The sequence below is a fragment of the Ranitomeya imitator genome, chromosome 5 (assembly GCF_032444005.1).
Source record: "Ranitomeya imitator isolate aRanImi1 chromosome 5, aRanImi1.pri, whole genome shotgun sequence".
In the NCBI taxonomy this organism is placed as follows: Eukaryota; Metazoa; Chordata; class Amphibia; order Anura; family Dendrobatidae; genus Ranitomeya; species Ranitomeya imitator.
The window spans coordinates 708,997,252-709,014,228 of record NC_091286.1 but is presented as its reverse complement, the minus strand read 5'-3'; the positions used below and the strand labels follow the sequence as shown (position 1 = coordinate 709,014,228).

General features: G+C 52.7%; 1 protein-coding gene across 1 annotated transcript in view; it reads right to left on the bottom strand.

Annotated features, from left to right (window-relative positions):
• The window catches only part of IFT172 (intraflagellar transport 172), a 115,672-nt gene that overhangs the window by 2,919 nt on the left and 95,776 nt on the right, over window positions 1-16,977 (bottom strand). Inside the window, exons 36-46 of the mRNA XM_069728618.1 lie at window positions 14,379-14,477; window positions 12,692-12,801; window positions 12,093-12,156; window positions 4,623-4,709; window positions 4,264-4,380; window positions 3,855-3,965; window positions 3,621-3,740; window positions 1,831-1,926; window positions 1,685-1,744; window positions 1,475-1,573; window positions 814-967 (exon numbers count right to left, since the gene is read on the bottom strand). Of these exons, the coding sequence (XP_069584719.1) occupies window positions 814-967; window positions 1,475-1,573; window positions 1,685-1,744; window positions 1,831-1,926; window positions 3,621-3,740; window positions 3,855-3,965; window positions 4,264-4,380; window positions 4,623-4,709; window positions 12,093-12,156; window positions 12,692-12,801; window positions 14,379-14,477 (1,117 nt within the window). The remainder of the gene's footprint in view (window positions 1-813; window positions 968-1,474; window positions 1,574-1,684; window positions 1,745-1,830; window positions 1,927-3,620; window positions 3,741-3,854; window positions 3,966-4,263; window positions 4,381-4,622; window positions 4,710-12,092; window positions 12,157-12,691; window positions 12,802-14,378; window positions 14,478-16,977) is intronic.

The following is a 16,977-nucleotide window of genomic DNA, read 5'->3' as shown; positions in this document are numbered from 1 at the left end:
GTCCGTGTTACCCAATAAACGTGTGTATATTTGTTGATAATTTGGGTAGCTCATCAATATGTGGTGTCTTTTTCTTGATTTTTTTTCTGCCACCGTGCTACCCTGGCCCAATGACTTCTGCACAGTATTAATGGGGCCCCAGTAGTCGCACCTTGTTCATGGCCGCCTGTCCTGGTCTCTGCGGCCAGGATGGGAAGCACCAGGGTCGGAGGTAAAATAGTAGGCGTACAGCACCAGTCCCAGCACTGTGTTGGGCCAATCTGGCCCGGAGATCCCTCACAAGTTTCCCGATACGAGCTGGTAGGCTGGAGGCCAGGTTCAGGGCATCTGCACCTCTCTGGTTGTAGAGATGAGGCAGCTGCTGTCTGGATTCCTCACAATCTCTCTGAGCAGAACATGGACTGACCTAACAATGAATTTGGTCACAGTGGCTTTGCTAGACATCCACTTCACGTACTGATGAGCAGCAACAGATCAGGGCTGACGTCTTTCCTCCTGGCCATTGTGCGATGCACCTGCCTGCCTCGTGTAGAGGTGTTCACACTGGCCATCCGTCTGATACTTACATTCTTCACTTCTATAGATGCAGAAAGGGTGTACTTAATTTTTCACACATGGCTTCTGCATTTTGTCATGTGCTGTTACTCTTCGCAGCTTGTACTTGCCTCATTTTCTGACCTGCTCCAAAAATACATAGCGGGTGGATGTAACTGCTATGGCTGCAGTCTGATCCCCACAGCTCGGGTTCAGGAACGAGGAGACCTCAGAGTGGTCATGTGGGAGGGACAGGTATCAAATGACTGCTCCCCTCACCTGTGATCACACAAGGCAGAGACCGGACCCCACTGTTCACAGCCACCAATGAAGCCTCGTAAACGCCCCTCTCATCGACCGGGAGGACTTGCTCTACTCGTTGGTCCATGGAGACGGCCAGCACCCATTCTCTCACCTCCTCTCGCTTCTCCAGCTGCAAAGAAGGAAGTGAAACAGAGAAGGAGCAAGGTGGAGATGAGACATTGTAGAAGGACAGGGTCACCAGGGAGCAGTGGAGAGGGGCCACATAGGAGGACGGAGTCAGCACGGTGAGGTAAAAGATGGGTAGTGTAAAAAGACAAAATTCCCAGGGTGAGGTAAGAGATGGATTGCATAGAAGGATCGGTTCCCCGGGGTCAGGTAAGAAACGGGCCGTATAAGGAGGACCGGGGTGAGGGAAGAGACGGGTCATATAAGGGGGATCGGGTCACCGGGGTGAGGGAAGAGATGGGCCGTGTAGGAGGACCGGGGTGAGGGAAGAGACGGGCTATATAAGGGGGATAGGGTCACCGGGGTGAGGGAAGAGACAGGCCGTGTAGGAGGACCGGGGTGAGGGAAGGACAGACAGCCAGATGAGGTGAAGACAGGCACAAGATGGTGTGAGCTATGTAGGATGAGATGAAGACCGGCCGTCTACAGCGGCGGGATGAGAAGCTCTCACCGGAATGTGCTGCTTTGCGGGAAGAGGAACTTCAAAGGGAATATCTGTGGACTGAAAATCTGAGTGGTCGAGGGCGTCCAGACTCCCCTCCTCGATGGCCTGTGGAGGATACAAGGTGATAAGATATACTAGGAGCCAGCACACTTTCCCTCCCGGCCTCAGCAGCCGGGACCCTCGGGATATAGATGACAACATGTGGTTATCACTTACGTCTACCAGATCCAAAAATCTGTTCAAAAAGATAAAAGCCGAGTTCTCCCATCCCATTGCCTGCAGGAGAAAGTATAAAGAAGATGGAGATAGAAAGACTCTGAGGCAGAGCACGTGTCCGCTCCCAGGCATGGAGGAGTTATTACCTTCGCGGCCAGTCCAGCCTCATAGAAAGCCTTGTCTGCAGGGAGGAGATCTGTGTGACGCAGCAAGGAAATGCACAGCTTAGCGGCCACCACGTCCTGACATTGGGGGAAATATACTATATGAATGCCACGACACAGAAATAACAAACAGCATTTATTCATGCAGCAAAATAATACGTACGTGAAAACAGGACAACGTTTCCATCAGAATGAGATTAATCAGGGAAAACAGATAAGAGACTGCTGCAGGGGGAAAACGCGACACAGATGGAGAGCGGGGAAAGAGAAAGGGAGTATGGGGAAGGAGGAAACCTGGAAGGACAGCATCGAGGAAGGAGGATACGTGGAAGGAGGGGAGCATGGAGAAAGGGGGAAACCTGGAAGGAAAGCGTGGAAAAAGAAGGGGAGTGTGGAAACAGAATGGGAAAAGCAGAGCAAGGAAAGGGAGAACCTGGAAGGAGAGCGTGGAGGAAAGAGGAAACCTTGAAGGAGAGCGTGGAGGAAAGAGGAAACCTTGAAGGAGAGCGTGGAGGAAAGAGGAAACCTTGAAGGAGAGCGTGGAGGAAAGAGGAAACCTTGAAGGAGAGCGTGGAGGAAAGAGGAAACCTTGAAGGAGAGAGTGGAGGAAAGAGGAAACCTTGAAGGAGAGAGTGGAGGAAAGAGGAAACCTTGAAGGAGAGCGTGGAGGAAAGAGGAAACCTTGAAGGAGAGAGTGGAGGAAGGAGGAGAGCATGGAAGGAGAGCAAAGAGAAAGAAGGAGAGCGTGGAAGGAGAGTGTGGAGGAAGGAGGAAACCTTGAAGGAGAGTGTGGAGGAAGGAGGAGAGCATGGAAGGAGAGCAAAGAGAAAGAAGGAGAGCGTGGAAGGAGAGTGTGGAGGAAGGAGGAAACCTTGAAGGAGAGTGTGGAGGAAGGAGGAGAGCATGGAGGAAACCTGGAAGGAGAGCGTGGAGAAAGAAGGGGAGTGTGGAGGAAGGAGGGGAGCATGGAAGGAGGAAACCTTGGAAGGAAAGCGTGGAGGAAGGAGGAGAGGGGGAACCAGAATGGGAAAATGAGACCAGTAAAGGAAGAAACTGGGAAAGGGAGGAATGAGTAGAGCAGGGCGGAAGGAGAAAAACGGGGAAGAGAGCAGGGGAAGGAAGAAACTGGGGAAGGGAGAGAAGGAGGAAAAACTGGGAAAGGGAGAGCGGGGAAGGAGGACACTGGGAAACGGAGAGTGTGGGTAGAAGGAAACTGAGGAAAGAGAAGAATGGGGTGGAAGGAAGAGCGAGGGATGAAAATGGGGAAGGAAAGCGGTACAAGGGAGAACAGGGGAAAGATGAAGGACGAAACCAGGGTGGAAAGCGGAGAAAGGAGGAAACCAGGGAGTAGAGTAGTGGAAGGAAGAAACCGCAGGGGAGAGTGGATGAAGGAGGAGGGTGGGGATGAGGAAACAGAGAGGAGAGTGGAGGAAGGAGGAAACAGAGAGGAGAGTGGAGGAAAATGGAAAAAGGGAAGGTAGTGTGGGAGAAAAGAGAGCAGGGGAAGGAGAAAACTGAGAAAGGTATAACGGGGAGAAAGGAAAATGAGAATGAGAATGGGGAAAAGAGTGCAGAAGACAGAGGAAAACTTAGAAGGGAAGAATGGACAAGTAGAGTGAGGAAAGAATGAAAATGGGAAGGAGAGAGTGGGAAAGGAAGACAAAGAGGGAGGGAGAGCTTTGCAAAGAGGAAACTTGGGCAGGGAGAATGAGGGAAACCATGGAGGAGAAAGGGGAAGGGAACCAGTGCCTGCACAGAGGTCGGCATCTCACCAGCTGCGGGACTCCTTGTGCTGCGGAGCGGGTAGAGTGATAATGAGCGATCAGCATCATCTGCTGGAACTCCTGGTGCGCCGGAGAGTTCACCTCACTGGACTTCACCAGATTGTCGCACTGTCAATGAGAAGACACTGCTAGGACGTGAAGAGATGCTGCAGTTGTGGAGCTGTACCCAGAGAGGAGACAACCCCTCCACATACAGCGTACTGCAAAGCCCAGCAGTCTTACCAAGTTGTACAGCATGTCGCGGAGGTTTGCCCACGTGTGGTAGACGGCGGCATGGTTCATTCCCTCACTGTTCACCAGCTCCATGAAGATTCGCTTATAAATATTGAAGTTCTGCACAAAAATAAGCATCAAAGATGGTGGGAGAAAAAGAGGACAGGTAGAACACAGGAGGTGGGGAGCGAGAGCACAGGGGGCGAGGACCGCTAAAGCGCAAAGGGAGAGAGGGCAGGGAAAGCACTGGGACAGGGACCGCGATAGAGCAGGGGCAGGAACCGCCATAGCGCAGGAGGCAAGGACCGCGAGAGTGCAGGGGTCGGGAGAGGATGAACGCGTGAGGCAGTGAGAACGTGGAGGGCGAGGTTCGTGGTGCGGGATCTGGTACATGGATGATATCTTCACTGTACTGTACCTGGGCATTGGCGGGAGCTCCGTGCTGCACGTACAGGGCGAGCGCTTTCTCCCAGTTTCCATCCTTGATTAGATGAGTAGCAAACAAGGCGACGTATTTGTGGAGAACCTTATAATTCTGTAAGAGGTGTGAGGTCAGTACCATGCACTGCACTACACCGACATATGTCAGCAACATGGGAGGACTGTCAGGGATAGGGACCCCCGTGTGCGGAACAATTGGGACTCTCCCACCCCCCACCGTGTGCGGAGAAATCATGACTCCCTCCCCCACCCTATCCCGTGTTCGGAGGGATCAGGTGTCCTCTGTGTGTAGGAAGTCCAATGCCAAAACACAGGTGTCAGTGACCCCATTCTCACCTGCTTTCCGGCAATGTCTATGCACTTCTCCCACTGGCCACGCTCAGCGTACAAGTCTAACGCGGCCATAACATCAACACCGACAAGCTGGAGACAGAGGAGGAGGACATGTCAGCGAGAGGGAAAGAAGAAGAAGAGGGAGGAGAGGACGTCAGCGAGAGGGAAAGAAGAAGAGGGAGGAGAGGACGTCAGCGAGAGGGAAAGAAGAAGAGGGATAAGAGAGGACGTCAGCGAGAGGGAAAGAAGAAGAGGGAGGACAGAACGTCAGCGAGAGGGAAAGAAGAAGAAGAGAGGAGAGGACGTCAGCGAGAGGGAAAGAAGAAGAGAGGAGAGGACGTCAGCGAGAGGGAAAGAAGAAGAGAGGAGAGGACGTCAGCGAGAGGGAAAGAAGAAGAAAGAGGAGAGGACGTCAGCGAGAGGGAAAGAAGAAGAAGAAGGAGGAGAGGACGTCAGCGAGAGGGAAAGAAGAAGAGGGAGGAGAGGACGTCAGCGAGAGGGAAAGAAGAAGAAGAGGGAGGAGAGGACGTCAGCGAGAGGGAAAGAAGAAGAGGAAGGAGAGGACGTCAGCGAGAGGGAAAGAAGAAGAGGAAGGAGAGGACGTCAGCAAGAGGGAAAGAAGAAGAGGGAGGAGAGGACGTCAGCGAGAGGGAAAGAAGAAGAAGAGGGAGGAGAGGACGTCAGCGAGAGGGAAAGAAGAAGAAGAGGGAGGAGAGAACGTCAGCGAGAGGGAAAGAAGAAGAAAGAGGAGAGGACGTCAGCGAGAGGGAAAGAAGAAGAAGAGGGAGGAGAGGACGTCAGCGAGAGGGAAAGAAGAAGAAGAGGGAGGAGAGGACGTCAGCGAGAGGGAAAGAAGAAGAGGGAGGAGAGGACGTCAGCGAGAGGGAAAGAAGAAGAAAGAGGAGAGGACGTCAGCGAGAGGGAAAGAAGAAGAGAGAGGAGAGGACGTCAGCGAGAGGGAAAGAAGAAGAAAGAGGAGAGGACGTCAGCGAGAGGGAAAGAAGAAGAAAGAGGAGAGGACGTCAGCGAGAGGGAAAGAAGAAGAGGGAGGAGAGGACGTCAGCGAGAGGGAAAGAAGAAGAAGAGGGAGGAGAGGACGTCAGCGAGAGGGAAAGAAGAAGAAAGAGGAGAGGACGTCAGCGAGAGGGAAAGAAGAAGAGAGGAGAGGACGTCAGCGAGAGGGAAAGAAGAGGGAGGAGAGGACGTCAGCGAGAGGGAAAGAAGAGGGAGGAGAAGACGTCAGCGAGAGGGAAAGAAGAGGGAGGAGAGGACGTCAGCGAGAGGGAAAGAAGAAGAGGGAGGAGAGGACGTCATCGAGAGGGAAAGAAGAGGGAGGAGAGGACGTCAGCGAGAGGGAAAGAAGAAAAGGGAGGAGAGGACGTCAGCGAGAGGGAAAGAAGAAGAGGGAGGAGAGGACGTCAGCGATAGGGAAAGAAGAAGATGGAGGAGAGAACGTCAGCGAGAGGGAAAGAAGAAGAGGGAGGAGAGGACGTCAGCGAGAGGGAAAGAAAAAGAGGGAGGAGAGGACGTCAGCGAGAGGGAAAGAAGAAAAGGGAGGAGAGGACGTCAGCGAGAGGGAAAGAAGAAGAGGGAGGAGAGGACGTCAGCGAGAGGGAAAGAAGAAGAGGGAGGAGAGGACGTCAGCGAGAGGGAAAGAAGAAGAGGGAGGAGAGGACGTCAGCGAGAGGGAAAGAAGAGGGAGGAGAGAACGTCAGCGAGAGGGAAAGAAGAAGAGAGGAGAGGACGTCAGCGAGAGGGAAAGAAGAAGAGGGAGGAGAGGACGTCAGCGAGAGGGAAAGAAGAGGGAGGAGAGGACGTCAGCGAGAGGGAAAGAAGAAGAGGGAGGAGAGGACGTCAGCGAGAGGGAAAGAAGAGGGAGGAGAGGACGTCAGCGAGAGGGAAAGAAGAAGAGAGGAGAGGACGTCAGCGAGAGGGAAAGAAGAAGAGGGAGGAGAGGACGTCAGCGAGAGGGAAAGAAGAGGGAGGAGAGGACGTCAGCGAGAGGGAAAGAAGAGGGAGGAGAGAACGTCAGCGAGAGGGAAAGAAGAAGAGAGGAGAGGACGTCAGCGAGAGGGAAAGAAGAAGAGGGAGGAGAGGACGTCAGCGAGAGGGAAAGAAGAGGGAGGAGAGGACGTCAGCGAGAGGGAAAGAAGAAGAGGGAGGAGAGGACGTCAACGAGAGGGAAAGAAGAAGAAGAAGAAGAAGAAGGAGAGGACGTCAGCGAGAGGGAAAGAAGAAGAGGGAGGAGAGGACGTCAGCGAGAGGGAAAGAAGAAGAGGGAGGAAAGGACGTCAGCGAGAGGGAAAGAAGAAGAAAGAGGAGAGGACGTCAGCGAGAGGGAAAGAAGAAGAGAGGAGAGGACGTCAGCGAGAGGGAAAGAAGAAGAAAGAGGAGAGGACGTCAGCGAGAGGGAAAGAAGAAGAGAGGAGAGGACGTCAGCGAGAGGGAAAGAAGAAGAGGGAGGAGAGGACGTCAGCGAGAGGGAAAGAAAAGGGAGGAGAGGACGTCAGCGAGAGGGAAAGAAGAAGAGAGAGGATAGGACGTCAGCGAGAGGGAAAGAAGAAGAGGGAGGAGAGGACGTCAGCGAGAGGGAAAGAAGAGGGAGGAGAGGACGTCAGCGAGAGGGAAAGAAGAAGAGGGAGGAGAGGACGTCAGCGAGAGGGAAAGAAGAAGAAGAAGGAGGAGAGGACGTCAGCGAGAGGGAAAGAAGAAGAGGGAGGAGAGGACATCAGCGAGAGGGAAAGAAGAAGAAAGAGGAGAGGACGTCAGCGAGAGGGAAAGAAGAAGAGGGAGGAGGGGACGTCAGCGAGAGGGAAAGAAGAAGAAAGAGGAGAGGACGTCAGCGAGAGGGAAAGAAGAAGAGGGAGGAGAGGACATCAGCGAGAGGGAAAGAAGAGGGAGGAGAGGACGTCAGCGAGAGGGAAAGAAGAAGAGGGAGGAGAGGACGTCAGCGAGAGGGAAAGAAGAAGAGGGAGGAGAGGACGTCAGCGAGAGGGAAAGAAGAAGAGGGAGGAGAGGACGTCAGCGAGAGGGAAAGAAGAAGAAGGAGGAGAGGACGTCAGCGAGAGGGAAAGAAGAAGAGGGAGGAGAGGACATCAGCGAGAGGGAAAGAAGAGGGAGGAGAGGACGTCAGCGAGAGGGAAAGAAGAGGGAGGAGAGGATGTCATCGAGAGGGAAAAAAGAGGGAGGCGAGGACGTCAGCGAGAGGGAAAGAAGAAGAGGGAGGAGAGGACGTCAACGAGAGGGAAAGAAGAGGGAGGAGAGGACGTCAGCGAGAGGGAAAGAAGAGGGAGGAGAGGACGTCAGCGAGAGGGAAAGAAGAGGACATCAGCGAGAGGGAAAGAAGAAGAAGAGGGAGGAGAGGACGTCAGCGAGAGGGGAAGAAGAAGAAGAGGGAGGAGAGGACGTCAGCGAGAGGGAATGAAGAGGGAGGAGAGGACGTCAGCGAGAGGGAAAGAAGAGGGAGGAGAGGACGTCAGCGAGAGGGAAAGAAGAAGAGAGGAGAGGACATCAGCGAGAGGGAAAGAAGAAGAGGGAGGAGAGGACGTCAGCGAGAGGGAAAAAAGAAGAGGAAGGAGAGGACGTCAGCGAGAGGGAAAGAAGAGGACATCAGCAAGAGGGAAAGAAGAGGGAGGAGAGGACGTCAGCGAGAGGGAAAGAAGAGGGAGGAGAGGACGTCAGCGAGAGGGAAAGAAGAGGGAGGAGAGGACGTCAGCGACAGGGAAAGAAGAGGGAGGAGAGGACGTCAGCGAGAGGGAAAGAAGAGGACATCAGCGAGAGGGAAAGAAGAAGAGGGAGGAGAGGACGTCAGCAAGAGGGAAAGAAGAGGGAGGAGAGGACGTCAGCGAGAGGGAAAGAAGAGGGAGGAGAGGACGTCAGCGAGAGGGAAAGAAGAAGAGGGAGGAGAGGACATCAGCGAGAGGGAAAGAAGAGGGAGGAGAGGACGTCAGCGAGAGGGAAAGAAGTGGGAGGAGAGGACGTCAGCGAGAGGGAAAGAAGAAGAGAGGAGAGGACGTCAGCGAGAGGGAAAGAAGAAGAGGGAGGAGAGGACGTCAGCGAGAGGGAAAGAAGAAGAGGGAGGAGAGGACGTCAGCGAGAGGGAAAGAAGAGGGAGGAGAGAACGTCAGCAAGAGGGAAAGAAGAAGAGAGAGGAGAGGACGTCAGCGAGAGGGAAAGAAGAAGAGGGAGGAGAGGACGTCAGCGAGAGGGAAAGAAGAAGAGGGAGGAGAGGACGTCAGCGAGAGGGAAAGAAGAAGAGGGAGGAGAGGACGTCAGCGAGAGGGAAAGAAGAAGAGGGAGGAGAGGACGTCAGCGAGAGGGAAAGAAGAAGAGGGAGGAGAGGACGTCAGCGAGAGGGAAAGAAGAGGGAGGAGAGGACGTCAGCGAGAGGGAAAGAAGAGGACATCAGCAAGAGGGAAAGAAGAGGGAGGAGAGGACGTCAGCGAGAGGGAAAGAAGAGGGAGGAGAGGACGTCAGCGAGAGGGAAAGAAGAGGGAGGAGAGGACGTCAGCGAGAGGGAAAGAAGAGGACATCAGCGAGAGGGAAAGAAGAGGGAGGAGAGGACGTCAGCGAGAGGGAAAGAAGAGGACATCAGCGAGAGGGAAAGAAGAAGAGGGAGGAGAGGACGTCAGCAAGAGGGAAAGAAGAGGGAGGAGAGGACGTCAGCAAGAGGGAAAGAAGAGGGAGGAGAGGACGTCAGCGAGAGGGAAAGAAGAGGACATCAGCGAGAGGGAAAGAAGAAGAGGGAGGAGAGGACGTTAGCGAGAGGGAAAGAAGAGGGAGGAGAGGACGTCAGCGAGAGGGAAAGAAGAAGAGGGAGGAGAGGACGTCAGCAAGAGGGAAAGAAGAGGGAGGAGAGGACGTCAGCAAGAGGGAAAGAAGAGGGAGGAGAGGACGTCAGCGAGAGGGAAAGAAGAAGAGGGAGGAGAGGACGTCAGCGAGAGGGAAAGAAGAAGAGGGAGGAGAGGACGTCAGCGAGAGGGAAAGAAGAAGAGGGAGGAGAGGACGTCAGCGAGAGGGAAAGAAGAAGAGGGAGGAGAGGACGTCAGCGAGAGGGAAAGAAGAAGAGGGAGGAGAGGACGTCAGCGAGAGGGAAAGAAGAGGGAGGAGAGGACGTCAGCGAGAGGGAAAGAAGAGGACATCAGCAAGAGGGAAAGAAGAGGGAGGAGAGGACGTCAGCGAGAGGGAAAGAAGAGGGAGGAGAGGACGTCAGCGAGAGGGAAAGAAGAGGGAGGAGAGGACGTCAGCGAGAGGAAAAGAAGAGGACATCAGCGAGAGGGAAAGAAGAGGGAGGAGAGGACGTCAGCGAGAGGGAAAGAAGAGGACATCAGCGAGAGGGAAAGAAGAAGAGGGAGGAGAGGACGTCAGCAAGAGGGAAAGAAGAGGGAGGAGAGGACGTCAGCAAGAGGGAAAGAAGAGGGAGGAGAGGACGTCAGCGAGAGGGAAAGAATAGGGAGGAGAGGATGTCAGCGAGAGGGAAAGAAGAAGAGGGAGGAGAGGACGTCAGCGAGAGGGAAAGAAGAGGGAGGAGAGGACGTCAGCGAGAGGGAAAGAAGAGGGAGGAGAGGACGTCAGCAAGAGGGAAAGAAGAGGGAGGAGAGGACGTCAGCGAGAGGGAAAGAAGAAGAGGGAGGAGAGGACGTCAGCGAGAGGGAAAGAAGAGGGAGGAGAGAACGTCAGCGAGAGGGATTGAAGAAGAGAGAGGAGAGGATGTTAGCGAGAGGGAAAGAAGAAGAGAGGAGAGGACGTCAGCGAGAGGGAAAGAAGAAGAGAGGAGAGGACGTCAGCAAGAGGGAAAGAAGAAGAAGAGGGAGGAGAGGACGTCAGCGAGAGGGAAAGAAGAAGAGGGAGGAGAGGACGTCAGCGAGAGGGAAAGAAGAAGAGGGAGGAGAGGACGTCAGCGAGAGGGAAAGAAGAAGAGGGAGGAGAGGACGTCAGCGAGAGGGAAAGAAGAAGAGGGAGGAGAGGACGTCAGCGAGAGGGAAAGAAGAAGAGGGAGGAGAGGACGTCAGCGAGAGGGAAAGAAGAAGAGGGAGGAGAGGACGTCAGCGAGAGGGAAAGAAGAGGGAGGAGAGGACGTCAGCGAGAGGGAAAGAAGAGGACATCAGCAAGAGGGAAAGAAGAGGGAGGAGAGGACGTCAGCGAGAGGGAAAGAAGAGGGAGGAGAGGACGTCAGCGAGAGGGAAAGAAGAGGGAGGAGAGGACGTCAGCGAGAGGGAAAGAAGAGGACATCAGCGAGAGGGAAAGAAGAGGGAGGAGAGGACGTCAGCGAGAGGGAAAGAAGAGGACATCAGCGAGAGGGAAAGAAGAAGAGGGAGGAGAGGACGTCAGCAAGAGGGAAAGAAGAGGGAGGAGAGGACGTCAGCAAGAGGGAAAGAAGAGGGAGGAGAGGACGTCAGCGAGAGGGAAAGAAGAGGACATCAGCGAGAGGGAAAGAAGAAGAGGGAGGAGAGGACGTTAGCGAGAGGGAAAGAAGAGGGAGGAGAGGACGTCAGCGAGAGGGAAAGAAGAAGAGGGAGGAGAGGACGTCAGCAAGAGGGAAAGAAGAGGGAGGAGAGGACGTCAGCAAGAGGGAAAGAAGAGGACATCAGCGAGAGGGAAAGAAGAAGAGGGAGGAGAGGACATCAGCGAGAGGGAAAGAAGAGGGAGGAGAGGACGTCAGCGAGAGGGAAAGAAGAAGAGGGAGGAGAGGACGTCAGCGAGAGGGAAAGAAGAAGAGGGAGGAGAGGACGTCAGCGAGAGGGAAAGTAGAGGGAGGAGAGGACGTCAGCAAGAGGGAAAGAAGAAGAGAGAGGAGAGGACGTCAGCGAGAGGGAAAGAAGAAGAGAGAGGAGAGGACCTCAGCGAGAGGGAAAGAAGAAGAGGGAGGAGAGGATGTCAGCGAGAGGGAAAAAAGAGAGAGGAGAGGACGTCAGCGAGAGGGAAAGAAGGAGAGGGAGGAGAGGACGTCAGCAGGAGGGAAAGAAGAGGGAGGAGAGGACGTCAGCGAGAGGGAAAGAAGAGGGAGGAGAGGACGTCAGCAAGAGGGAAAGAAGAGGGAGGAGAGGACGTCAGCGAGAGGGAAAGAAGAAGAGGGAGGAGAGGACATCAGCGAGAGGGAAAGAAGAGGGAGGAGAGGACGTCAGCGAGAGGGAAAGAAGAGAGAGGAGAGGACGTCAGCGAGAGGGAAAGAAGAGGGAGGAGAGGACGTCAGCGAGAGGGAAAGAAGAGGGAGGAGAGGACGTCAGCGAGAGGGAAAGAAGAAGAGAGAGGAGAGGACGTCAGCGAGAGGGAAAGAAGAAGAGGGAGGAGAGGACGTCAGCGAGAGGGAAAGAAGAAGCGGGAGGAGAGGACATCAGCGAGAGGGATACTGGAGGAGGGGACATGAGCAAGAACAAAAGAGGAGGAGAGGGCATCAGGGAGAGTGATAGGGGAAAGTGTGTCACAGACAGAATGGTGGTTGCACATTTGTGGTGCATGTGATTATGATCTCACCGAGTCCACCTTTCCCTGGTTCTTCAGGTAATCTTTATATCTCTCGTCTACATACTGTTCATACCTGAACGGAAAATAAAATCAGACTGTGGCGGGCAGGAAGGGGCTATAGGCGCGTTACCACCCCCACTACTCGCATCCTTGATCGTTTCCTCAACCAAAGCTTCACCTGTCCCTGCCCCCATTCTCCACCCTCTCACCCGTCCCTGCCCCCATTCTCCACCCTCTCACCCGTCCCTGCCTCCATTCTTCACCCTCTCACCCATCCTCCATCTCTCAACTGTCCCTGCCCCCACTCTCCACCCCTCATCCTTCCCCACTCTCCACCACTTCGCCTATCACTTCCCCCACTCTAGATACCTTAACTGTCCCAGCCTCCACTTTACAGCCCCTCACCCATCCCTGCCCCCACTCTCCACCCACTCACTCACCTGCCCCCACTCTCCACCCACTCACTCTCCTGTCCCTACTCCCACTCTCCACCCGCTCACCCATCCCTGCCCCCACTCTCCACCCATTCAAATGTCCCTGCCCCCACTCTCCACCCACCCACTCACCTGCCCCCACTCTCTTGTCCCTGCCCCCACTCTCCACCACACCTGGAGTCCAGCTCCTTGGCCACTCTCTTGGCTTTGTTCCACTCGTCTCCATCTATAAAGGCATCAATGGCTTCCTTAATGAGGTCCATGTTCAGATACAGCTCAGCAGCCTAATAGTAGTGAGTAGGGGAAAGAAAGAAGGGTTATTCGCAGTCAGACCCATCACCTATACTGTGAGAACTGTAGAGGACAAATATTCCAGTTGTAAATGTTTATTCATTACATAGTGGAATGTGTTGAGAACAATAAAACATAATTATCAACGTAAATCACAACTAATATCCCACGGAGGTCTGGAGTTGGAATGATGCTCAAAATCAAAGTGGAAAATCAAATTCCAGGCTGATCCAACTTCAGTGGAAATGCCTAAAGACAAGGAAATGATGCTCAGTAGTGTGGGTGGCCTCCATGTGCCTGTATGACCTCCCTACAACGTCTGGTCATGCTCCTGATGAGGCGGCGGATGGTCTCCTGAGGGATCTCCTCCCAGACCTCGACTAAAGCATCCGCCAACTCCTGGACAGTCTGTGGTGCAACGTGACGATGGTGGATGGTGCGAGACATGATGTCCCAGATGTGCTCAATTGGATTCAGGTCTGGGGAACAGGCGGGCCAGTCCATAGCATCAATACCTTCATCTTGCAGGAACTGCTGACACACTCCAGCCACATGAGGTCTGGCATTGTCCTGCATTAGGAGGAACCCAGGGCCAACCGCACCATCATATGGTCTCACAAGGGGTCTGAGGATCTCATCTCGGTACCTAATGGCAGTCAGGCTTCCTCTGGCGAGCACATAGAAAGCTGTGCGGCCCACCAAAGAAATGCCACCCCACACCATTACTGACCCACTGCCAAACCAGTCATGCTGAAGGATGTTGCAGACAGCAGATAGCTCTCCACGGCGTCTCCAGACTCTGTCACATCTGTCACATATGCTCAGTGTGAACCTGCTCTCATCCGTGAAGAGCACAAGGTGCAAATGTCAAGTTTGCCAAATTTGGTTGCAAATGCCATTCACCCTGCATGGTGTTGGGCTGTAAACATCCACTTGTAGATGTTGGGCCCTCATATCATCCTCATGGAGGCCGTTTCTGACAGTTTGGGCAGACACATGGATGTTAGTGGCCAGCTGGAGGTCATTTTGTAGGGCTCTAGCACTGCTCCTCCTTGCATAAAGGCAGAGGTAGCGGTCCTGCTGCTGGGTTGTTGCCCTCCTACGGCCCCCTCCACATCTCCTGGTGTACTGTCCTGTCTCCTGGTATCTGCTCCATGCTCTGGACACTGTGCTGACAGACACAGCTACCCTTCTTGCCACAGATCACATTGATGTGCCATCCAGGATGAGCGGCACTACCCAAGCACCTTTTGAGGGTTGTAGACACCGCCTCATGCTACTGTACAGTACATCCAGGGGTGACAACATTGACAAAATGCAAAAGTGAACAAAACAACGGCCCAAAAGGATGAGAACAGAGAAATGGTCTGTGGTCACCCCCTGCAGAACCACTCCTTTATAGGGTTGTCTTGCTAATTGCCGATCATTCCTACCTGTTGTCTGTGCCATTTGCACAACAGCAGGAGAATTTGATTCACAATTGGCGTGGCTTCATAACCGGACTCTGTATATACATACACACACTCTCTGGTCTCTGAAAACTGATGATTTCTAAGCAGAGGCTCCTTACCGCATTGTGTTTTCCAGCAGAGACCAATTTGGGCCCAACTACATGAATCACTTCCAAACTTCTACTGGGAACCAGGAACTTGATGGATAACTCTGCAGCCTGGAAGATGAAAGAATTTGAACTATCACGTTTTACCAGTGATATAACATGTCCACGAGGCAACATAAGAGCAAACATGAGGAAAAGGAGCGACGAGCAGATCAGGGTCCTGCAGCCAATATACATACATCAAACATTTGAGAGATCAGACAAGAGGCCATCACGGACATCCCTACAAACAGCCCAATTACTGAAGGACAAGACCCATCTACAAGGACCAGAAATTCTGAAAAGGACATCACCCAACATCAATGACAACAGGAGAAGAAATCCACAACATATTTCCACCAGAACCGACTGTTGAGAAACCACCCGACATCTATCCACCAGAGCAAACGTGTGAGGAACCACCCAACATCTATCCACTGGCGCAGAATTGTGAGAAACCACCTGATATCTATTCACCAAAGCCAACCAATCAGGGACTACCTGACATCCATCCACCAGAGCCGACCTACAAAGGAACCACCCGACAACTATCTCCCAAAGTCGCTTATTGAGGAACCACCCAACATCTATCCAGAGACAACCGGTAAAGATCCACTGGACATCTATCCATTGGAGCAAAACTGCAAGGAACCACCCAACATTTATACACCAAAGCAAACCGCTTAAGATTCACTCAACATATGTTCACCAGAGCAGACCTGTGAGGAAGCACACAACATCTATTGACCAGAGCAGACCAATGAAGAACCACCTAACATCTATTCATGAGAGCTGACCTGTGAGGATGAACGCAACATCTATTCACCAGAGCCTACTGATGAAGAACCACTGGACATCTATTACCGAGAGCTGACCTGTGAGGATGAACGCATTATCTACTCACCAGAGCCTACTGATGAAGAACCACCTAACATCTATTCACGAAAGCTGACCTGTGAGGATGAACGCAACATCTATTCACCAGAGCCTACTGATGAAGAACCACCTAACATCTATTCACGAAAGCTGACCTGTGAGGATGAACGCAACATCTATTCACCAGAGCCTACTGATGAAGAACCACCTAACATCTATTCACGAAAGCTGACCTGTGAGGATGAACGCAACATCTATTCACCAGAGCCTACTGATGAAGAACCACCTAACATCTATTCACGAAAGCTGACCTGTGAGGATGAACGCAACATCTATTCACCAGAGCCTACTGATGAAGAACCACCTAACATCTATTCACGAGAGCGGACCTGTGAGGATGCACACATCTATTCACCAGAGCCTAATGATGAAGAACCACCTAACATCTATTCACGAGAGCTGACCTGTGAGGATGAACGCAACATCTATTCACCAGAGCCTACTGATGAAGAACCACCTAACATCTATTCACGAGAGCTGACCTGTGAGGATGAACGCAACATCTATTCACCAGAGCCTACTGATGAAGAACCACCTAACATCTATTCACGAGAGCGGACCAGTGAGGATGCACACATCTATTCACCAGAGCCTACTGATGAAGAACCACAGAACATCTATTCACGAAAGCTGACCTGTGAGGATGCACACATCTATTCACCAGAGCCTACTGATGAAGAACCACCTAACATCTATTCACGAGAGCCGACCTGTGAGGATGAACGCAACATCTATTCACCAGAGCCTACTGATGAAGAACCACCTAACATCTATTCACGAGAGCGGACCAGTGAGGATGCACACATCTATTCACCAGAGCCTACTGATGAAGAACCACAGAACATCTATTCACGAAAGCTGACCTGTGAGGATGCACACATCTATTCACCAGAGCCTACTGATGAAGAACCACCTAACATCTATTCACGAGAGCCGACCTGTGAGGATGAACGCAACATCTATTCACCAGAGCCTACTGATGAAGAACCACCTAACATCTATTCACGAGAGCGGACCAGTGAGGATGCACACATCTATTCACCAGAGCCTACTGATGAAGAACCACAGAACATCTATTCACGAAAGCTGACCTGTGAGGATGCACACATCTATTCACCAGAGCCTACTGATGAAGAACCACCTAACATCTATTCACGAAAGCTGACCTGTGAGGATGAACGCAACATCTATTCACCAGAGCCTACTGATGAAGAACCACCTAACATCTATTCACGAAAGCTGACCTGTGAGGATGAACGCAACATCTATTCACCAGAGCCTACTGATGAAGAACCACCTAACATCTATTCACGAAAGCTGACCTGTGAGGATGAACGCAACATCTATTCACCAGAGCCTACTGATGAAGAACCACCTAACATCTATTCACGAGAGCGGACCTGTGAGGATGCACACATCTATTCACCAGAGCCTAATGATGAAGAACCACCTAACATCTATTCACGAGAGCTGACCTGTGAGGATGAACGCAACATCTATTCACCAGAGCCTACTGATGAAGAACCACCTAACATCTATTCACGAGAGCTGACCTGTGAGGATGAACGCAACATCTATTCACCAGAGCCTACTGATGAAGAACCACCTAACATCTATTCACGAGAGCGGACCAGTG